The sequence below is a fragment of the Thunnus albacares genome, chromosome 13, assembly GCF_914725855.1.
Source record: "Thunnus albacares chromosome 13, fThuAlb1.1, whole genome shotgun sequence".
NCBI lineage: Eukaryota > Metazoa > Chordata > Actinopteri > Scombriformes > Scombridae > Thunnus > Thunnus albacares.
Window position 1 is genome coordinate 20,143,605 of NC_058118.1, and position 22,511 is coordinate 20,166,115.

The 22,511-nt window shown below is 36.8% G+C and overlaps 1 protein-coding gene across 6 annotated transcripts in view; it reads right to left on the reverse strand.

The window, feature by feature from the left end:
* Nucleotides 1-10,428: 10,428 nt before the first annotated feature.
* p4ha2 (procollagen-proline, 2-oxoglutarate 4-dioxygenase (proline 4-hydroxylase), alpha polypeptide 2) overlaps nucleotides 10,429-22,511 on the reverse strand; it is a 32,273-nt gene continuing 20,190 nt past the window's right edge. For 4 of the 6 annotated variants that reach the window (XM_044370346.1, XM_044370347.1, XM_044370344.1 and 1 more), the window contains 10 exons: nucleotides 21,080-21,276; nucleotides 20,152-20,328; nucleotides 19,758-19,828; nucleotides 18,539-18,638; nucleotides 17,041-17,094; nucleotides 16,375-16,434; nucleotides 16,239-16,304; nucleotides 15,012-15,080; nucleotides 14,214-14,310; nucleotides 10,429-11,699 (listed from right to left, as the gene is read on the reverse strand). In XM_044370346.1, the coding sequence (XP_044226281.1) occupies nucleotides 11,629-11,699; nucleotides 14,214-14,310; nucleotides 15,012-15,080; nucleotides 16,239-16,304; nucleotides 16,375-16,434; nucleotides 17,041-17,094; nucleotides 18,539-18,638; nucleotides 19,758-19,828; nucleotides 20,152-20,328; nucleotides 21,080-21,276 (962 nt within the window). In that variant the 3' untranslated portion in view covers nucleotides 10,429-11,628. The remainder of the gene's footprint in view (nucleotides 11,700-14,213; nucleotides 14,311-15,011; nucleotides 15,081-16,238; nucleotides 16,305-16,374; nucleotides 16,435-17,040; nucleotides 17,095-18,538; nucleotides 18,639-19,757; nucleotides 19,829-20,151; nucleotides 20,329-21,079; nucleotides 21,277-22,511) is intronic. The other 2 variants (XM_044370349.1, XM_044370348.1) reach the window with 2 other exon arrangements.

Genomic DNA, 22,511 nt, shown 5'->3' on the forward strand with positions numbered 1-22,511 from the left:
ATTAAAATGGAACAATCTGATGGAAATGTCCATTACTCTTGGAACATTAGGCCTCCTAACAACAGCTCTGTCAGAAAATCCCAGGTATGTTTCAGGCCCCTTTTACTTTTAGTCCCCACACACACCCTTTTCCCCCTGTTGTCTCATACAATCTCTCTTGATTATCCCCTGGAGCTATTCTTAATCTTGTCGGGCTATTGCACTAATTCGAGAGTCAGTGCAAAAGTCAGTTTTGATTTCATCTCCTTTATCCTTTGATATCTGTACAACCAACTGGAGTTTCATGACTTGGCACATGTTCTAAATATTGGGCTGCCATGTGACCTTAACAACTTCAGCCCATTGAAGACCTAGAGATTTTATGACAACAGCCCAGTGGTTTAAATTCCAACTTCACAAGCACCAAGGCAACAACAATAATAATAAATACATTGCACCCCCAAACTACGACTATTGAATGATGGTTCTTCTTTGTCTTTATCAACCCAATAACAATGTATTTCATTTGCTGGTTTGACTGCTCAAAAAAACTGATCATTCTCGTGACCATATCTGATGGCTCTATACTTTTCTTGATATATTTTGTATGGAAATATCAACAAGAGGAATGTATGGGACAAAGCAAAATGCTTCCAACATGTTGACTTCTGTAGTTAATATAGTGAAAATCTAGTTAATCTCCATTTACTTTGAGTCTGTTTTACAATCTTTGGGGTGTGGGGCTGCATCTTGCGGTGAATCCCCTGAGGTTATGGTCATGAAGTCTTCTCTTGACAAGGAAACGTGCACCTACATCCTGGAGAGCATTCTTGTCTTGCTGTGCAGTCACAAAGGGGGTTTCTTCACCATGCAAATTAATTTCCGGTCATCCACAAAACTTGTGCTCCTCTGTCTACCAGCTTGTTTGCCTTTTTCTAGTTTTCCTGTGCACACCTGCTTTTTTAATTGATTTTGGCAATCTGACTCATTTTTATCGTTATCTTTTTCACTTGCATAGTCACCTCTTTACACCTCCTATTGGCAGAAAACTCCACATCAATCTAAATGGCAACTCTCAATTAGCTCTTAGCTACGTGTGAGCTCTCTTGTGCATGAACTAACGTTAAAACAACACACAGCTGCCCAAGAAACATTCCCATTATCCCATTACATTTGAAACCCTATGTGTTAAAAGGGTGATATCTCCCACACAGTTCTTTCAATACTGACGTAAACCTACTCAAATTAAAGCTGAGACATGGTACTTTAATGCAGTATCCATTACTGTATTTCAAATTGAATGTTCTGCAGCACTGAGCCTAAAGGAAAAATAATGTGTAATTCTCCAAATTCTTACTGTGTGGACTGCATATGTCATATATATATATATATATATATATATATATATATATATATATATATATATATATATATATATATATATATATATATATATATATATATACTACCTTGCTGCACCTATATAATGTTTATGTTTATGAGATAAATGCAATAAAAAATTATCAGACAACTGAGCTCTAAATGATCAATTAAAGACATTAAGCTTTATTCCTGATGTGGCTCTGGGGCAATATGTCATTGAAAAGTGTGCATCAAAATTAACTGTAGGTTTATTGGGTAACATTTTATAATACAGCCCGCGTTTTACAGTGTAACTTCCCATCACTTACCATGTAATTTCGGTGCAATTTCCTCGTATGAATCCGTACATATAAAATACTTTCCAGTTCTTACTGGTACTTAAATGTAGGTACAGCAGAAGAAAACGAAACAATGAGAAACAAGGGAGTAACAATTGGGGTTTTAAAGTGTAACTTCCCAACATTTACCATGTAACTTCCCGAAACTTATGGTGTAATTTTCTTGTATGAATCAGTACGTTACATGTGTATATGTGTACTAAAATCAAATGTTTTTGCTTGTGGCAGTTATGACAATCATTTTTTATGCCTGTGTGTTTGACAGGCAAGCTTCACCCACACTCAAGAGATTTATTATGCTTATGTCTTCTACTTCATTGTATGAATTTCAATAGAACAAGTCGAGAAATGGGTCTATACTTTTGAAAATTGGCTCCTAGCAGCCATGTTGGTCCAGCACTGCAGCAGCTCATAACAGGCAATCTTACCTCTCTCCAGTGCACAGCTATGAAAGGCTTGTATTGTCATCTGAGGATGAAAAAATAACAATACAGTAATGTAATAATATACATAGTATATGTCATTGTTTCATTAACAACACACCGGACTTCGTTGTTGACCAACACCAACAACAAAAACAATTTTCAGGTACTTTGTTCTTATATTCTACATCGCCACTTTAGTGGGAGGAGTTCATCATTTCTTTGCAGTCTTTTTTATTTTGTTCTTCAGCTCAGGGCAGGAATCCACAAATCCTATAAACATAAGAACAAAGTACATGAAAATTGTTTTTGTTGTTGTTGTTGGTCTGTTACATTTACAATTTAAACAGACTTTCCTGTTTTGTTCTTGTTTTTTTTTAAACTAAAATTAATCATTTTATAACTACTTTTTGATAGATTAGTTAAGATAGATAGATTAGTTAAGAGTTATTTTGTTGTTTAAGTTTTGTATATAGTTTTATATATAGTTTTTGTTAAGTTATATATTGTACAATTTATATAGAATATTTATATTGTACAATAGTAGTTTATATAGTTAAGAAGTTATAAATGAAACATGTTCTATTTAATCATGTTCAATAATGTTTTCTCATTGTCTGCTCAAAATGTTGGTCAGGTGTGTTGTTAATGACACGTTGCATATTGTTAGATTGTGACATGAAAGGTAACAGAACCAAACAGCTAAGTAAGGACAGGAGAACATAATCCAGCCTGCTCCCTGTTGTTACCATGTACGTATAGGGTAACTAGCCTGTACCTACAGAGTAAGGACTGGGGAACAGTGTTAACTTAATAATACAGCCTGCTCCCTGTTGTTACCATGTACTTATAGGGTAACTAGTCTGTACCTACAGAATAAGGACTGGGGAACAGTGTGAACTTAATAATACAGACCGCTCCCTGTTGTTACCATGTACTTATAAGGTAACTAGTCTGTACCTACAGAATAAGGACTGGGGAACAGTGTGAACTTAATAATACAGACCGCTCCCTGTTGTTACCATGTACTTATAGGGTAACTAGTCTGTACCTACAGAGTAAGACTGGGAATACAGCACATATGTTGTGGTCTATGTGTAATTAAAGAATAAAATCATTTATCATAACTTCCTGCGTACCTTATTATTGTATGTATATTATTACATTACTGTATTGTTATTTTTTCATCCTCGGATGACAGTACAAGCCTTTCATAGCTTTGCACTGGAGAGAGGTAAGATTGCCTGTTATGAGCTGCTGCAGTGCTGGACCAACAGGGCTGCTAGGAGCCAATTTTCAAAAGTATAGACCCATTTCTCGACTTGTTCTATTGAAATTCATACAATGAAGTAGAAGACATAAGCATAATAAATCTCTTGAGTGTGGGTGAAGCTTGCCTGTCAAACACACAGGCATAAAAAATGATTGTCATAACTGCCACGAGCAAAAACGTTTAATTTTATTACACATATACACATGTAACGTACTGATTCATACGAGAAAATTACACCATAAGTTCCAGGAAGTTACACAAATGTTGGGAAGTTACACTTTAAAACCCCAATTGTTACTCCCTTGTTTCTCGTTGTTTCGTTTTCTTCTGCTGTACCTACATTTAAGTACCAGTAAGAACTGGAAAGTATTTTATATGTACGGATTCATACAAGGAAGTTACACCGTAAGTTCCGGGAAATTACATGGTAAGTGATGGGAAAATACACTGTAAAACACGGGCTGTATTATAAAGTGTTACTGTTTATTGTAGATGATTGTCATGATTTTCTCGGTGAAAAAGCAGTGAGTGCTGACTCCCAATTCACATCAGATCTCAGGGAACAAGACTTGTTATTGTGTACACCTGAGAGGAAGCAGGCATCAAGAGGGAATGTGAGGATGTGTTTGAGAGCAAGCCAAGACTCATCACAAGTGTGAACAAATATTGATTGTTGAACTCATCCTAACTGTTGTGCTTTTTTGTTGTTGTCACCTTACCTTCTCTGTGCTTTTTACCTAAGAGATTCAAATGCTGAAAAAGATGTTGATTTTTCCTTCAGTATTTTCTTTGACTTCATTTATGATGATGGTTCTGCCATTTTCATTCAATTGTTATCCTTGTTTATTGACCATGCATGTGCTCCTTAGCCTAGGAAGCAGGCTAAGGAGCTTATGTTTTATTTGTGAATAGGTCTGGCAATGTCAGATTATGTGCTCCTCTGTGCCCATGAAATGTGGTCAGTGCTTGACATCTTGGGTTTGAGAATTATTCTGAATTTTTAAACCAGGTTTGCTGGGCTGGCAGTAGGGATGTGCAGAGGGCCCAGTATTTGTATTTGTATCTGTATTTGTTGAGGCAGCAAAATTATTTGTATTTGTATTTGAATAAAAGTGGAAAGAGGCTTTAAAATCCTGTTTTTATTTTTATTATGCTTTTAATTTTAGAAAATTTAAGTGTTACAATAAGTGTTTATTCTCTTTGCAGCACATCTTGCATCTTGTTTCGAAATATGTCCAGAATATGTCCACAGTGACAATAAATGTCTCAGTGTAGCTTTTCTGCCCATGATAATGAGTTCAACCCAGTTCAGCTTTTTACACTTTGTGACAAAATCATAACCAGCACAATAATTCAAAATGACAAGTTTTATAGGTAATTAGTAAAGTGCTGCACTGAAGTCAATATCTCTCCTCATGTATCTCACTATGTCTCTACTGTATGTATGAATTCTGTTCATACAGATACTCATTTAACAGCTGCAACACAAAATTATCATTCCAAAATCTCACAAAGAGCTATATTGTGAGATGCAAAGAAATGTGATTTGCCTCCAGAATCACAGCTTCAGCTTGACTGTATTACCTGTCTTATGGTTTGAGCTTCTTGGTTTTTCTTTTTTCTCTCAAATATTTTTTATTGAGCCAAAGAAAATTTTACATACAGTATATTGTTGTGTCAATGCTCATTTTCATTTATATGATAGAATTATAATATTATATGTTTGACACATTTCTTGAAATTATGCTCCATTTCCCAAAACTTCCAAGTCAAAACCAAACTCTCCACTCAAAACCATTTAATTACAGTTAATTACAGTACATCTAAACCAAATTTTGCCTTCAGACATCACACAAAAGTCATCAAATACACACACACTACAAAAACTATAAAATAGACCATTACACACTGGTGAGATCAATTCAAAACACTACCGTAAAAACCTGATACTGCAATGAATAATGGAGCTCATGGTTTTCCCCAAGAACAACCTCTTTACATGATGAACACAATATAAAGACACACATTTTTCAAAACATTCAATTCCTCAATGTACTGTAGTAAAATAAATGAAGATGATGAAATTAAGTGAAAAGGTAAATGTACTGTAAAATATGCAACTGATAAAGAATTTAGAATACGGTAAAATAATTTCCATGTATTTACCAATATAATCCAATGGGAAAAAACATTTTGTACATAAAGACCTTTATCTACCTTTATCTGTCTGTGTAGTCTTCATTATCTTCCCAAACCTCTCCTGTTTCTTTGTGCTTCTCAGTTTTTCTTTGCACTTCTGGGATTGGTCATGTTCTAGGGGCAGGGATTCAGATAAATTCTCAGGCTGAGTTTCATTAGCAGTTTGTTTTTAAAAGATCTTTATTGAATTTCATGACAAAAAACAATCACATATGGAGTACATACCAGTGCCAAAGTCCAAAACATCCATGCAGTAATCTTGAATAAAGTGCTGTTAGTTCATAAGTCCAGTATGTTCCAGGGGAGGCACCAAGATTTGGCTAGACTTCTCCTCCTCTGGAGTTCAGCTAGCATCTGTTTGGTTACCGTGATGCTGTCGACTACAGTTGGTTGTAGTATCATAACACATCTTGTTTTAAACAGTTTTAAACATACAATACCTATAATTATCTGTATCAGACAGATTTGACAGATTTGAAACATAAATTAAAATGTACACCATGCGATTTCAATTTATCCCAGGCTTCCTAAGCTAAAAATGACAAATCCATTAAAAGATGCTGTTGTGTCTCTTCATCATTGCAGTAAATCATTGTACATTCTTTTGTTGTGACATAACAATTCCAAGACACAACAGCTCTAACAGGAAGCCCTTGGTATGAAGTAACAGCATATGTTGCATGAAGGCCATTTAGAGAGCAGAGGGAAACGGAGGGAGGGAGGGAGGGGAATGCACTTGCCCTTGCAGTCAGTAGTCTCAACCTAATGAGGAGCTCTGTCTCTTCATCTGACCCTTTAATACCATAATATCATAAACAAACACAATTGCATGGCCTAACATTACTATAATATGAAAATGGTGTGCAAAACAGCATAATTCAGTAACATGGGTAGTTCTAAATGCAAATAATGGGGAATTGCAACATTCTAGTGAAGTAATTGCATAAAGCAAATTCCATAGCACTGACAAAAATTTAATTTTGACATGACTATTCTGATTATCTGGATATTGTAAATAACACTTGCAGATTGTTTGCTCAGACATTCATCAGTTTGTTCTAATCACAAACATCTGTTTTTAATTTATTGCAAAACTTAACAATAATAAACATCAATAGACATACATGCCAAGGGTTAAGGGGCAAATAAATTATACAATGAAAGAGAAAAAGGAAAAAAAAGGTTCAGCAGTTCAGACAATTATACAATTTACACATATTTACACATACACAAGAGTTTTTAAGGCTTTGGGGTTTGTGGAGTGCTGAATAGTTTGTATATATTGTTACATTTCGTTTATAAAAATTAAATAAAGGTTTGCTGTTATAAAATGTACTTTTGTGAATGTGAAACTTTGCTAAGAAGTTTGATGATATAAAACTGCAGATGTAATAAAAACCAAACAGCTCATCTTTGTAAGGAAATGAAAATTGAACAGAAATGTTACAACGAGTATACTGGGCAAGTTCTTTTCACAAAATAACAGTAAAAAGACAGCAAACATCTGTTTTGAATACGGAAAATCAGCAACTTGTTGATGTCATAGCTGAAATGACGAGAAACCGCATTGCACAGTGGTTAATCTGCAGCACTGAGTAACCATGGATATTTAAAGAGAACTGAATACAGGCACAGCCCTGGGCTTTGAAGCAAATTTGAAATAGCAGCCAATTCATGTCAAGATGCTATTGGGCCCAAAAGGACTTCTTCCCATAGACTTACATTGTGAAATAGACGTTTTTTGAGTGTCACAACCTCCGCAAAGTAACTCATTTCACTATCAGAATTTGATCCATTCAGTTTGATCACATTTCAAGCCGGCTGGCAGAAGTCCATAGTGCAAATGCTCTATGGACCACACAGGTGCAGAAGATCTGGGTAATTTTATACCCAGAAGTTTAACTTTTTTGGCTTTGTGCACCACTGAGCAACTTTGATAGCAATGAACGGGGCCCCACCTCCATCTGTTGATCACTCACTCCCTAAGCCCTCAAAGGGTCGATCTCACAAAGTTCACTTGAGTTTTTCAGAGAATTGGAACGACAACTGTCATGGTGGCAGGTAGGTCAACGAGGGCATGTTGAACATCTAATGAAACGCAGCCTCAGTCATATGCCACCAGGAGCTCTGGGAATGTGCAGAAATACAGACCGAAGTACAGGCAAAACGGTCACACTGAAGGTATGGCTAAGTCAGCTTTTTTCTCAGATTATTTTGCATGTTTTTCAATGTAGAATGTCTTTCAGTTGTTTTTGACCAAAATAATCACCTTGGTGCCTTTCATCAGAGCAATAAGCTAATAGCACCACCTTGCACCCCCCTTCCTGTATGCACTCTAGTCAGGTCATGGCTCTGGGCAGGTGGCATAAATGTATTTAGCTCCATGTTGCTCAATCATATCCCCATGACATCCAGTGCACATTCCAGATCCAGTAATTTTATGAAGAGAAAGCTTACCAAGCCCATAGGTCCTCTGAGCCTGAGCAAAGTAGTCACGTAAGCCCAGTACTATAACATTCCAAGTTTATAAGATTGCCTCCCTGCTGCACCAAGGCCGATGGTGCACAGCGGGTGTGAAGAAGATATATGAATGTGGAGTTTAAGTTTCAAAATACTTTGTGATTCATTCCATGTATAAGGTGCAAAGTAGAGTAGAATGGGTCTTCTCAAGTTCAGTATGTACCATAGTGGACTAGAGTTTATGATAACAGTCCTGAGATCTGCTCTGATAAGCTGCAGTTTTCAATTTGAGAAGAGAAGTAACATACTGAGCAGCTTTTGCAGGAGACATTTTTAAATAAAAATGATAGAATGTAGTTCTCTTCTTGTTGCTAGTTAGGACTAGCCTACGTCAACAGTCTATGACAGAGTTTATATGGACAGACAAACCATTCACACCTATGCATAATTTAGAGTCACCATTTAACCTGTAGCTTAACTTATTATTGTCCAAAATTGCCAAAATAGGACAGAGAGTAGCTGAAAGTAACTCAAACTGCCAAAACAACTTTCACTTGTCCAATAAAAAGTATCCCCAATAAAAAGATTTTCAAGGGGGTCACTGGCTGTGACCCCCTTGAAAATCACAGTCAAACATCTGCACACTAACACATTTAAGATTTGGATAAGACTTTTTAACTGCTTCATAATTTGTTTCTTTGTTGGCTAATACATTTATTTTCAATGCAGGACAGTGCACCAGGCCTGTACAGAGTCATTTCAGTGATCAAGGCAGGTCAATGTCAGAAAAAACTGGATCAGACTACATGGCTTCTTAACACAATTGAGAGACACTGAAACTTTCAACCAGAGCCCTCAGTGGGATAAGAACTGAATCCAAAATCAAATGGCAAAAGCAGATCTGTAAAAATGCTCTCATGGCAGCACCTAGCAAAAACGCTTAATCTAATCACCACACATTAAATACTGGCTGTATATAATAATTCCTAAATAAGGAATGTCAAAATACATACAGTCTGATCTAATCTAAGATAAGATCTTCCCATATGTCACACATCCATGGATTTCAAAGATATATTAACGGTGCAGTGTGTAGAATTTAGTGGCATCTGCTGGAACGGACTTGGAAGAAATGTAATAGTAATAAGTATGTTTTAAATAGTGTATAATCACATGAAACTAAGAATTGTTGTGTTTCCGTTAACTTAGAATGAGCCCTTTTATCTACCGCCAACAGACAAACCAAACACTGGCTCTAGAGAGGGCGTTTTGTGTTTTTTGCGAGTTTCGCGACCACTGTGTGTTCTCCTACACATTTGGAAGGGGAAGGGGAGGGGTTATCAGTTGGTTGCAATCTACAACCTCACTGCTACATGCCACAAAATCTTACACACTGGTCCTTAAAGTACATTCATATACCTCTCTCGTAAGCCCACTAGATTGTTTTCAGCACAGAAACACTAAAAAACTAGGGTTGAGGAGTTCCCAGTAGATGTAGATATGTGACTATCAACTATCAATCAACAGAGTGTATCTTACGTACTTTGTAAAAATCTCTCTTATCTGGGTTCTTAAAGCACCATGCTGTTTATAAAAGAGCCTGTCCCAATAGTGTAACTACTATATATCAGACAAAGACGTATGCAGTTATGTAGCCTGCGGCTATATATTTCATTACACCCCAGCACTGCATACCAACGATGGCATATTTGCTTTCTGCCCTCCTCCATATCTCACTAAGGAGTAACACATCAATATCTTATGATTAGTGAGGGCACCACTAAAATAAAAAGCAATGATAAGCTTTTATTGAAATTTGCACCTATTCAAGTTTAAATGATTGTCCTCCTCCATTTCTCACTAAGGACTTACAGATCAGTATCTCATGTCCACTGAGGGTTTTGTTGGAGGAGAAAATATAATTTTTGTTCTACTAAAAAGACCAGCAAATGGTGAAGTGTTTTTCACACGGGATTGGAAGAGCAATTGCTAAGGCTGGTGTGCGTGCACTCTGAAGTAGAGGTGTGGATATATCATGGGCTCCTTTAAATGGCATACCTGTGAGCGACAGATCTGGTGCCAGCTACGGATTTTCACATTCTTTTGTTGCTAGCTACCCATTACTGAGTAATAAGATGCGATCACTTTAGTAGGATTAGGAGTAGGGTGCCAAGAAGCATGGACCAAGCAGTGTTTGGGGAGAGTGGGACAAGTTTGCTTTGATGCTACTCTACATTAGTTTTTCAGGCCTTTTATATGACTCCTGTGCAGTTAGTTGTGTCAGACTTAACCACTATGCAAACCATCCTGCGTCCCGGGCAATAAGACCATGTTTGATTACAGAATGAGAAAGCACATAAAAAGACACAAGACATTTTAATAAAAGACACTGTTTATTGATTTTCTTGACTGCCATCTTGTAGAAAGAGCACACAGTGGAACAACAGTGTAATAATTTAAATACTATATAAATAAAAAATTCATGGACATGATTTGGATGAAATGTATTTCTGTCAGGTTTGAAGGGAAACAAAATGCTTTGGATGCAAATGACAAAGAATATAAGAAGGGACGGGAAGATAGGGCCATTTTTAAATCACGACATGAAGGGTCAGTAATGAAGATACCAAAAACTTTGATTTGCATGTGTGCCCATTTTTTGTCTAAATGACTGATGGTCACTTTGGATCCAACATGTGTTTGTAAGCTGGCACTCCGGCTGGCAAACAAAAACTTGAAAATGTGTTGTTCTGTTGTACCATTACATTTCAGAGGTAATAGTCAACTCAGGAACATCTCAATGTGGTACAAAGTCTCAAGTTGTGTCCACAAGTATGTGTCCAATACGAAGAGCAGTTCATTACTCATCAAAAACACCTTTACTCAGTTTATGCTTCTTATGCCAAACCATGTTAAATGTATGGAAATCAGACCTTTAGCTCAAGTTTTCTTTACTATTTCTGTATGTTTTGGTGTTTATTACAGCTAAGATATTAGCTAAATTCATAAGGCTTCTCTGTGTTATCACTTATGCTAATGTTGCTTTTAACTGTATAAAAAAGCTGAATGAAGCAGTCTGGGGGATGCTCCCCTGAGAGCCATGTATTACTTTTTGATATCAATGGAAAGATGATTTGGTATTTGGATTTACCAGTAATTAATTTTGAATTTGATATTAATGACTATAAAACATGTGTACACTGGGAAACATGTGGAGACATGTTTGTCTTTTTGTTCACTGGTTAACTCTATCCACACTACATTCTCTTTTAATTTGTAATTTAATTTACTTACTTCATAAAGGAGTGGTGGTGAGGGGATGGGATCTTAGAAAAAGAAAAAGACAAAAAAAAAAAGATATTCTTCAGCTAGATCCCACACACCAGTGTCATAACTTCCTTATAAAACATTTGTTGATCTTGTAGACAAGTTGAGCCAGAGAATGCTTATGTAAGTGTTGTACAATGTGTCTGGTGTTTCATCATTGCCAGAATGAAGGCACTACGGAGGGGCTGGTGTTTGTGTGTGTGTATGTGTATGTGTCTCTGCATGTTGCATGGGTGAGGGTCAAACTTCAGTCCACTTCTGTCAGGCCACAGGGTCTCCTGAACTCTTGTCCTCGCTCATGAATCCACTTGTTTGACACTACAAAAAAAAAAAAAAAAAAAAAAAACAGCAAATATTTGAGTGCCAAAAATAGCCAAACCAGTGGTTACAAGATTCCTCCAGAAGTTTGGTGCGAGTTTTAATGTAAAAGTGCATCTAATAAAACATGAAACGTGTAGATCTTCAATCTCTTTGCAGTGGTGTCCATCATCTCCTCAGAAAAGTATGCTGTGCTTGCTGGATTAAGCATGTTCTTAACCACTTTTATAGGAACTACTTAAAAGGGTGGAAGAAAAATCTATCCATCTATCTATAAATGAGTTAAGGACATAACCTCAACTTCTATAGTCTATAAGCTGGTAAGGCTCTTGGTTTAAACTGGCAAGGCTGGTTACATACCCTGCCCAATATATCAACAATGTTCCCATGATTAAGCTACAGTGTTTAGCAGATTTCAAGTGTTAAAATTATTGACTAATGTAAACGAAAGCCTTCTCTTATCCTGTTCCTCCAATGAAGGGTTTCCATGAGAAAAAAAGCTTCTTTTTAGTTTTTAAGTGTGTGTACATTGGGGGGGACTTCTATAAATAGTTCCACTGAAAAGTGATCAAAGTGAGATGTGTAGATTATCCAGAAGATGCCATATTCGAGATTAACTGGGAGACAAACTGCAGCTGATTTTTTTTCATATTTTAATGCACCAATAACCATCCATTCACTTCCATTACTGAGATGGTGGTGGAGTCTCAAAACCTTGGTAAACAAAACCAAAACTGCACTGCTGGATAGGGTTAAAGCCCTTCTCAGACATGGAATACATAACATTGTGTCATCATTGCTTCCAGACGTAGCTGAAAACATTGGTGCCCTTCCACCGTATTAAGTTGAAACTGACAGAAGTATGTGGTATCCATCACTCTTTTTTTCACATTGAATATAACTGAAACTTTGCTTTTGATTTTCAACTCAACATATTATTTAAAATAATAAAACAAATGAAAATGGCATGGCCAAAAATATTGATACCCTTAACTTAATATTTTGTAGCACAGCCTTTGGAGGCAATAACTGCAGTCAAGTGCTTTCTGTAACTCTGAATGAGGTTTCTACACTGCTCCACTGGTAGTTCGACCCACTCTTCTTGAGCAAACTGCTCCAGTTCTCTCATATTTGATGGATGCCATCTGCCAACTGGAAGTTTTAGCTCTTTCCACAGATGTTCAATGGGATTCAGATCAGGACTGATAGGCCATTTTAGAACAGTCCATTTTGTTCAGTTCAGTTCAGTTCCAGTTTGTCCAATGACCTGCGACTAAGACACAGCTTTCCCACCCTGAGCTGTATGTTTCGCTCCAAAATGTCTTGATAGACTTCTGATTTCATTGTGCCCTGCATAGATTCAAGGCACCCAGTGCCTGGGGCAGCAAAGCAACCTCAAAACATCACTGAGCCTCCTCCATGTTTCAAATTGTAGAGTCTACTGATAGCCTGCATCTCAGGCATTGAGGGAGCATCAGTAAATTGTGGCATTTATCAATAGTCTGCATGAGAGACATTTAGGGGAGGGGCACAACTCTCTCTGGGTATTGAGAATCGGCCCATTCTGAACAGACACGTTTTGAAGGGGCACTGCACTAGTACTACTAAAAGTTGTATTATCAATTGCCTATCAAGCCCATTATTGTGATTTTTATTAAAAAGAATATGGGCAATTTTAAGTGCTCCTTTAATATTAACAACCATTAAAAAAAACAATAACTAAAATCTGTTTATAAACCCTTTTTTTTTGGTCTTTTGCAGAGTCAAGTATATTGCTCATGTGTTTTTTGTTACAGCTTTCTATTGCTGTTTTCTCTCCTGAGAATTATCATATTGAAACTTTAAATAGTGAATGAGAAAATGTATGGAACAAAAGTTTTGAATGAAACTTGAGAATATAGAATGAAAATCAGGAATGAGAAAAGCACCAGCTGGCCTTAAGATATGACAGGCAATACTGAGCCATCATGCTCCCATTATTTTTAAATTGGAGGAACGAATACAATAATTCTGTGGTACCTGATCTGTGGTAGGACTAGGCAATAATTCAAAATTACATATTACATATTGACTTTCAGTTGAATGGTAAGGCGATATCATTATATACAGTACTGTGCAAAAGTTTTAGGCACCCTAGATGTTTAGATTCTTATCCATTATGCAATACCATCAGGGAGGTGTCTGATCAGTCCCAAATTTATTCATGACATGACAATGACCCCAAGCATACAGCTAGAGTCATAAAGAACTATTTTCAGCAACAACAAGAATGATGAGTCCTGCAACAGATGGTATGGTATGGCCCCCACAGAGCCCTGATCTCAACATCATGGAGTCAATCTGGGAATATTATGATACTTATTTCAGCCATATTGCTCAGCCCTAATTTGCGATGTGTAGGGTTATCTTCTTGCAAATAATACAAATGTGATTAGCTCAATTTCAGGCAGAATACAGATTTTATTTAATTCCATTTAATCTATAACTACTTAATTGAAATGCATCAGAACTCACCCCATTTACTTCCTACCAAGACGGGACAGGCTGCATGTCTGGTCCTATAGTCTCCCTCCCCACTCTTGAACAGATTATACCAGAACACTGCTGTTCCCTGTGGAAAAATGAAAACTGTGTAAAAATGGTGGGAAAATCTAGTGTACATGAGAGAGAAGGAACATGAAGATCCAAAACGCAAAGCTGGATTAAATAAGACCTGGAGAACAAGCGGCTTCAAGCTGAGAGTGGTTTATTGCAGCAATACAATGACACATGGGTTCCTCACAAAACTCTTGGTTGCTTGACAACTATGTTATTGCTTGCTAAATTGGCAAAAAGAGTACAAGACTGTGCTGCAGCAAACAGCTGACACATTTATGAAACACGTGTACATAAGCATTGCACAAGGAAGATAAAAAAAAAACAACTGCAAATGGGAAAAAAAGTCAGTAAGTAGTAAGATGTTACTGGATATTCTGCAGAGCCTATTTTGACAGAGCTTTGTTGATTGGCCATTGAGAAAATAATGTATCAGTTTGAACAAATCAATTATTAATACCTTAAGCAAAAAGGGTGTAATACACATGTAATATACATGTACATGCAACAAAAAAACAAACCTCCACAAACATCTTTCATCAGTTTTCACTGCAAAATTGTGTATTTTGGCAAATTGCCATGCAATACAGAATGATGTACAGGAAATGGACACTGAAATCATTAATCACTGACAGGATGAATAATTACTAAGTCTCAGCACATTAATCCTTAACTGACACACTACCACACACAAACACACACTTGTTTTGTTATTACCTTTCTAGGCCGGATTACTGCTCCGAAGTCAGGGAAAACTGTGGCTCCTCCGGCCTCAACATCACTCATCTGAGAAAAGACAACACACTGGTTAGAAACTTTCTCTGCATTCTTCTTAAAGAATACATATTAGTTTTCAACAATCCCCAAAGGATGCATTTTTTAACACACGTCTGCATTTTTGGCTGAGCAAAACATACATTTGTTTTACTCTTCAAAGCAAAATTTAACATGCCAACAAAATGCATTTATAACATGTTACACCACTTCAGTAATCTCTCATAATGCATCCATTTCTCCATGAGTTAAACTTGTTTGTGATCTGTAATGATAATAAAACATGTACTGTACTGTCGCTTTGTGAGGCGTTTTCCTTGTACCATGTGTTTTAAGTGTAGAATTAAATATCCTCTTGACTATTCTTGAACAGTTCTTACAATTTAACTCTCAATCTAACTTTCAAACTCTTCCTGCAATGTTTTAATGCATGATTTCAATTATCTTATTCTGGTTTATTTGCTTCTACCTGACCATAATTCCCCTGGAGGAATCATGGGTTTCATTGTATTCTGTCTTGTTACACTCCTCTGTCTTATCCATGTAACATGATGAACTTAAATATGTTTATTCATATAAGTTTCACATCCATGATGTAGATCAATAATGCACTAAAGCGCATCCACATCATGCAGCAGGGTGAACAGTGAACTCCAGTCCATCACCAGTTATATGAAAACCAAGACAATTCAACTACATACCTCATTCTATAATAAAAATGTTTTTTCTCTCTTTTTGAACGTAATTTTATGTTGTACAGCTCAAGTGTTAGAAAGGGAAAAATAAAGAGTGCCTTCATATCAATGTGTTAATGGGGGACGGCCAACAAAACTCAGCACAACATGTACCAGAACTGATTGACAGAAATACTTATTTCTTAATTATTTGTCAGTGACATTTCTCAGTCATCCAAGTAAATAGATATTTATCCAGCACTTTAGGATATGTAATGTATAGAAATCACATAATGAGTTCCAAACCATAGAGATGTGTTGACACGCTGCAGTCAAGTCGGAGGATCTCTATGAAAGTCAATCAATCCAAGTCCAAGATTGAACCAGAGCTTATGCATATGCCCATGAAGCTATAACAAAAGACGACCGGAGCGTAGATTTCAGGTGACTGCCACTACTCCCCTTCAATCAACGGCGACTGGATGCACGTACTTACATAGTTCAAAAAAGTTGCCACACGATTTCCAGTGCCTAATCTTTTGAAAGCATCTGGCTCATCTTTCTACAAAGATAAAATTCAAGAATAAAATACATGATGAAAACACTGCGCACTTGCACACACATGTACTTACGTAGTTTAGGAAGGTAGCAAGTCTATTTCCATCGACCTTGAGGTTGCTGTCAAAAGGACGCTGCAACAGATGTTTATAACGTTTAACCCATCACCAAAAAGACTTGCACTAGGAGCCCGCCACTTAGGGCACTAACTATTCTCACATCAAATAGACTTTTATTATTTGTCAGAAACATTACTGAATTACACTTTCCATTTGAGTTAATAATAATAGCTTCAAATTATATGCTTAAAAACATAATTCCTCTATGCATTAACACTTCATAATTTGTTCTAAAGAAGATAAATTAATCATAAAGCCAGTTATTTCTTCAAGGATATTCCCAGAAGACAATGATCATTAATCATTTCCATCAGTGTGGGCATTCCTATCCCTTGTCAGTGTAAAAATAACAAAGCAAGATTTATATGACCTTTTGCATTATATATCATAAAATCAATCACTCTGTAGCAAAATTCCAGACAGCTGCACATATTTATATAGTACACACATCTATAGATCACATGAAATCCATAGATGGTTGCCAAATACAACACACTGAGGAAGCAAAGTTCAAAGTATAGAAGGCATTTATGGAAACTATAGGAAAGCGGGAGGCATGTCACGCAGGCATGTCATATCAATTTTCATGCACACACACTTTCACCCACAAAGTGAACTCACCCTCGAGAAGTCATAATGTGGCTCGTATTGTCCTCCAACTCCATAGTTAGCAACCTGGTCAGCCATTGACAAAGGTGATTTATATAAAGGCTAATATGATTAAAAATGAATTGGCAAAACGTATCTACATGTATCTTTGATATAGTGATTAGTGTTTGATATTATTTAGAGGTAATGAATAAGTCCTTCTGGGATTCTGTCCTCTGAGCACTGTATTGTTTGTCATTCTGATGTCCTTTATATTATCTTCAAGGGGACAAACTGTATCATGCTTTTTGTACTGTTATGATGTTGGATTTCTATGTTAAACAACTTGAGGTGAACATATGTTTACAATGCTACCTCTACTTCTCTCTCGTGATGATACTTGTTTGCACATGCCCACAATCGGCTATCCGTTGATGGCCTTTGTTGTCAAGGTTGTTGCTAAGGTTGGTCCGCGGGTTGTTAATGTTGTCCACTTGCATATTTCGGATCAGATTTGGGTTCAAACATGTATAGATATATTTATTTAGAAATTTCCATTTGAGTGAAGATCAAGAAAAAGAAGTGAAATCTTAATATTACTGTTTGTTTACGTAGCCTCTTGAGCTGCCAGAAGTCTGCCGAGGGGCAGTTTCCAGGACCTGGCCAATCAGAATACAGTTGGCTCATCGAGAGGGGGAACTTGAGCTAGAGGCAGGAGCTAAAACGGCCTGTTTCAGACAAAGGCTGAACTGAGGGGCTGCATAAAGGGCCAGTATGAGATAGATGAGGAGTATATCTCACACAAAGATATATCAGTAGAGCCCCAGAATATAAATATAGATCTGGAAATGTGCATGATGCATCCCCTTTAACATGTACAAATAAACTAGAACTTAAAACTACAAAAGACTATTCCTTTGGTAGAAAGCAGTTCCAATGAAAACAGTTTACAGCGAGTGACTGTGACATTGTTTTTGGAAAGACACACTGCTGCATAGGTTTTTAAATGTAATTTTTCAATGCTTTGAACACCACAAACAAAGTTCTGCTCCCCTTCTGAGGTAGAGTGAGAAAATATGTATTTTGTGATTTGGGTGAACTGTCCCATTAAACCTGTTAATCAAACCTTTTCTAAGGTTCTTACTGAAGATTGTACTGAAAGTTCTGACTGTGGCCACAAGATGCCACAAGGTTTAACTTTTCCATCCATGAAAAGTAGTGCAGCAGGAGACTGCTGACTTTAAACTGTGGAACTCAGGTATATTAGATCAAATTAAATAAGTTTAATCCCTTCAAAAGACTTGCTTCTGTAGACTTGCTATGTGAACCTTTGTCTTACTCTCTGGTGTTTGTGGTATTCATTTTAACCCATTTCATGTCCTTTTGACCACAGTTGTACTTATTTTGCTTAATTTTCATTATGTGTATGAATAATAACATTTGTGAAAATTGAGAAATGGATATCATTAAGTGTTAAACACAGTAATATGATATAGTAATTCATGTCATTCTGTAGTATAAAGTACATTACCTGTAGTAACTCTGCAGTGTCCACTGTAAGGCCTGTGATGTCCTCTATTCTCTGATTGACTCTGAAAATGACGGGGTCCTCCTCCCCTTCTAACCATGCACTGAAGAAACATAAACACATATAAGCACATACCATGCACGCATGCATACACACACAGACACTAAACACTAGATGGATATCCAAGCTCTTCAAACTTAGCGATCTGTGGAAGTTGGAAGTCTAGAAAAAAAAAAGGTTAGTTTCATTTCATCATATTATAAAACCTCAGATCATAAAAATCAATAAATAAAAGTGAAGGTCATCTTGATTTGTTATCACCTGATTTCATTAAACAATTGTCTAATAGAGAAGAGTCTATAATTATAGTCTGAAAATAAGCAATCATGTGAAACTTGATATATGCATTTGACTTCCTCTGTCGCAGGTAACATGATGTCATAAAAATTTAAAAATACATTTCGGGCCCTTAAAGTCTCTAACTCAAACATCTTCACTGGGCACACAGGTGATGTGCATTAAAGTCTTTGAATGTTAAGTGCTTATTGCTGGGGATTGGTCCATCTAGTTTCTATCACTCCTCGCATGCCCAACATTAGCAATCAGTCTTAGTATTTGTTGCTCACAACTAGCCTTTCCCACATTGTCTATGTTGTTTTACAGCCTTAATGGTGCAAACATTCCTGTTTACTGACCTGAAACCTGTTAACCTTTTACCACCTGTAGCCATCCTGTTTATGTCCCACCTGCCAGTTCTCCTTTTTACCTGATCCAACCTGCCTACATTTTGCTGACTACAGTCCATGGCCATAAGTTCATTACAGCATACTATAATCCAATCTTCACATATCTATGTATTGTATGAGGACTAAATAAGTTTAAACTTATTTTTTTAGACTTAGACTTTTATGTCCCCACACATCCAAATGTTGTCACATTTTCCACACACATTTCACAGCAGTAAAATGGGTACCTTTATAGCAATAACAGCTCACAAAATGTTTCTGGTCATTGAGAGTGAAGCGAAAACTGGGAGAAAAGGCAAAGCACAATAATCCTTCCAAATAATTACAAAGAAATAATATGGTACACGGCTGCAATACTGTGCTTTACTCTGCAAATGGTATTAAAAATAAATAACAAAAACTGAAAATAATCAACCCTAACTGTATTCTAATGACTGAAATCCATAAGATGGTGGCAAGGACCTCTGAATAATTACCTTTTTGATACTCTGTAGTTAGCTGTGGTCAGGACTCCTGTTTTGGGGTCACGGACTGTAGCTCTGGCAAGCTTAAAAACAAAGAGAAAACAAAAAGACAGATGAAGAAAATAACTTTTTCTCATAATATATGTTCCATATCAGAGTTTATCCACCCTTTCATTCAGAGAGAACAGCTTCTGTGCCTTCAGAATGTAGGAATAATTGGTCTATACAATTTATTTGGAATGTTTCCTTGTTATAAAACACTACTACATCAGCACACGTGCCTGATATCAGACACTCGTGGGAAAGGATTTTGTTCTCGGTATTGATCTTATTTAGCCTCTGAATAACTAAATATTAATCTGTTTTTTTTTTTAAGAAATACAAATTCCACTGCTTCTTGTCTCACCCTGGGTTTAGCCAGCTCTTTAATCTTCTCAATCTCGTCGTGGGATAGGACGTCCAGGTAGCGTACAATGTGAGGGCTGTTCCACTCATCCTCCTCCTTAATGGGCTTCAGCAGGAGACGAGGGTTCCTCTTACCATCCTGGTAGCGACAGAACAAACGGCTGCGCCTCGCTTCAGTCTGAAAAAATGTAAAGGATCAACAGAGAGAAATAAACCTTTTGAATGATTTGTCTATACAGTAATACCTCATTTGAATTTGGAAAGGCTTGACTAAGAGGATCTGGAAACTGATTTATTTTGACTGCCAAAATCTTCACAAGATGATGGGTTGCCATTACTCTGATCAAAGTTCCTGCATACCAACAGTGCACTCAAACACTTACATTATTTTGCATGTATAGACAGTGACTGACATTTCTCCTCCTACTTTTCTGTTTTGTCGTACTTGTTGGGACAATTTACAACTTCATAATTGCTTTATGATTAGTACAATTGGGTGACCTCATAACTCTCAGCACAACTCCTGCCAACTTCACACTGAAAAGAGCTCTAATTGGCCTGAATAACTGACAACACCTCTGTGTGTCTGCAGAGCCTGTGTAAACAAGTCAAAAACAAGACCCTTGCTTATTAGCTTGTTTTTACTTTTAACTGGACAGTATATATTTCTACAAACTGGAGAACAGATTCTTGCTCATTGCTCTTTAATATAAAATACATTATTTAATTCATTAATGAAGCATATTGTCATTTTATCAGGCTTACTACTTAGATCAAAGTATCGGGTATTTTAGGATGTAGTTTACAAAGTGTTAACACTTCAGATATATACAGAAAGATCAGGTATTTTAACTGCCTCTCTTATTGGTTGTCACTTTACATTGTGACCTAACTCTCAAAATTCGTTCATTTTTCTCCTGAAGTCTCACCATTCTGACTCCCTCCCCTCTGCAGAGAGCCTCGTAAGCCTCTCTCTCTGGCAGATGGTCTTTAGGTCTGCTGTAGGTTCCCAGCTGGATGGGCTCCTCGGAAACAGGCTGGTAGGCCTGGTTCAGCTCTTTGAGCTGCTTAAACAGTAACCCCTCATAGTAACGGAGGTTTCCTCCTGCCCTCTGGTGGCTGGGGTCTGTCGGTACAAGAGAATTTCGGTTGTTAATGGCTCAACTTTCAGCTGGAAAGTGAAATCACCTGTAGAAGTCAGGAGATGCTGTAAATGCAAACAAGTTCATACTCTAAGTTAACACAAATAAATAAAAACAATATAAAGAAAGACTTTAATTATTTATTTACTTAACAACAAAGTATGGTTTAGTTTAAGACAAAACAATTTACTGCAATGGTAGCTGCCATTTACAGTAAATAGCTATTGTGGATTTCACCTTTCAATTATAGGAACTCAATCTTCAGAGTTTCCCTCATGTCCTTTCTTAGTGTTTTGAGACAATGAAGGAGTATAGCTGGATAATAGAAAGAGAACACCAACAGAGAGCACCACCCACTGTGGTGTTTAGAGGAAATACACCAATTTTCATATCCCATGTGTCATTTTATTATAGGGGCAAAGCTGCATCATGCACAAAAATTACAGGAATTTCATCAGTAAACTGTGTGTAGCCTAAGTATTGACTTATGTTAAGTTCTTCTCAGAGGAAGAAAATGTGCAGTTCAAATGTTTGCTGTTGACACAAGCGGCCCATAAACAACACAAATGAGTATGTGTGCTCTTTTTCAGGAGGGCTGCAGTCCACAGAGATTTAGTCACACAGATTCAGTCCAGGGAGTTGCCAAGTAGGACCTGCTAGAGGAGAATACATTTTACTTTGTTTTTTATGGTGACTTCAAAATAAAAAATAGACATTTTTAGGATGTATGTTTATTTGCTGTTTTGTGAAGAGTGAGATGAAAAGATTAATACCACTCTCATGTTTGAACGCTATATGCAGCTGGAGTCAGCAGTCAGTCAGCTTAGCTTTGTTATAAAGACTGAAAATGTGGAAACAGCTGGTCTGGCACTAGACTGATCGAGGGCAACAAAATCTGCCTATCAGCACCTCTAAAACTGACTAATTAACATGTGTCTTGTTTGTTTAATCTGTACAAAAACTTACGTGAAAAAAACTTTTACAGGGGGTTATATATATATAGACTGTTTCTTGGCTGGGTGCAGAGTATCCCGGGAGTTTTATAATCCGACATATAATTTCCCTGTTAAACCACAACTTGTCATTTTTTCCACTATTGAGTGAACTTATAAGAGTAGTATTCAACTTCTCATCTAATGCTGAGCATGAAAATGTGGCATATTTCCCACATTGTTGAACTAATTCTTTAACATTTTCCAGTGAAAACTGAATAAAAGTG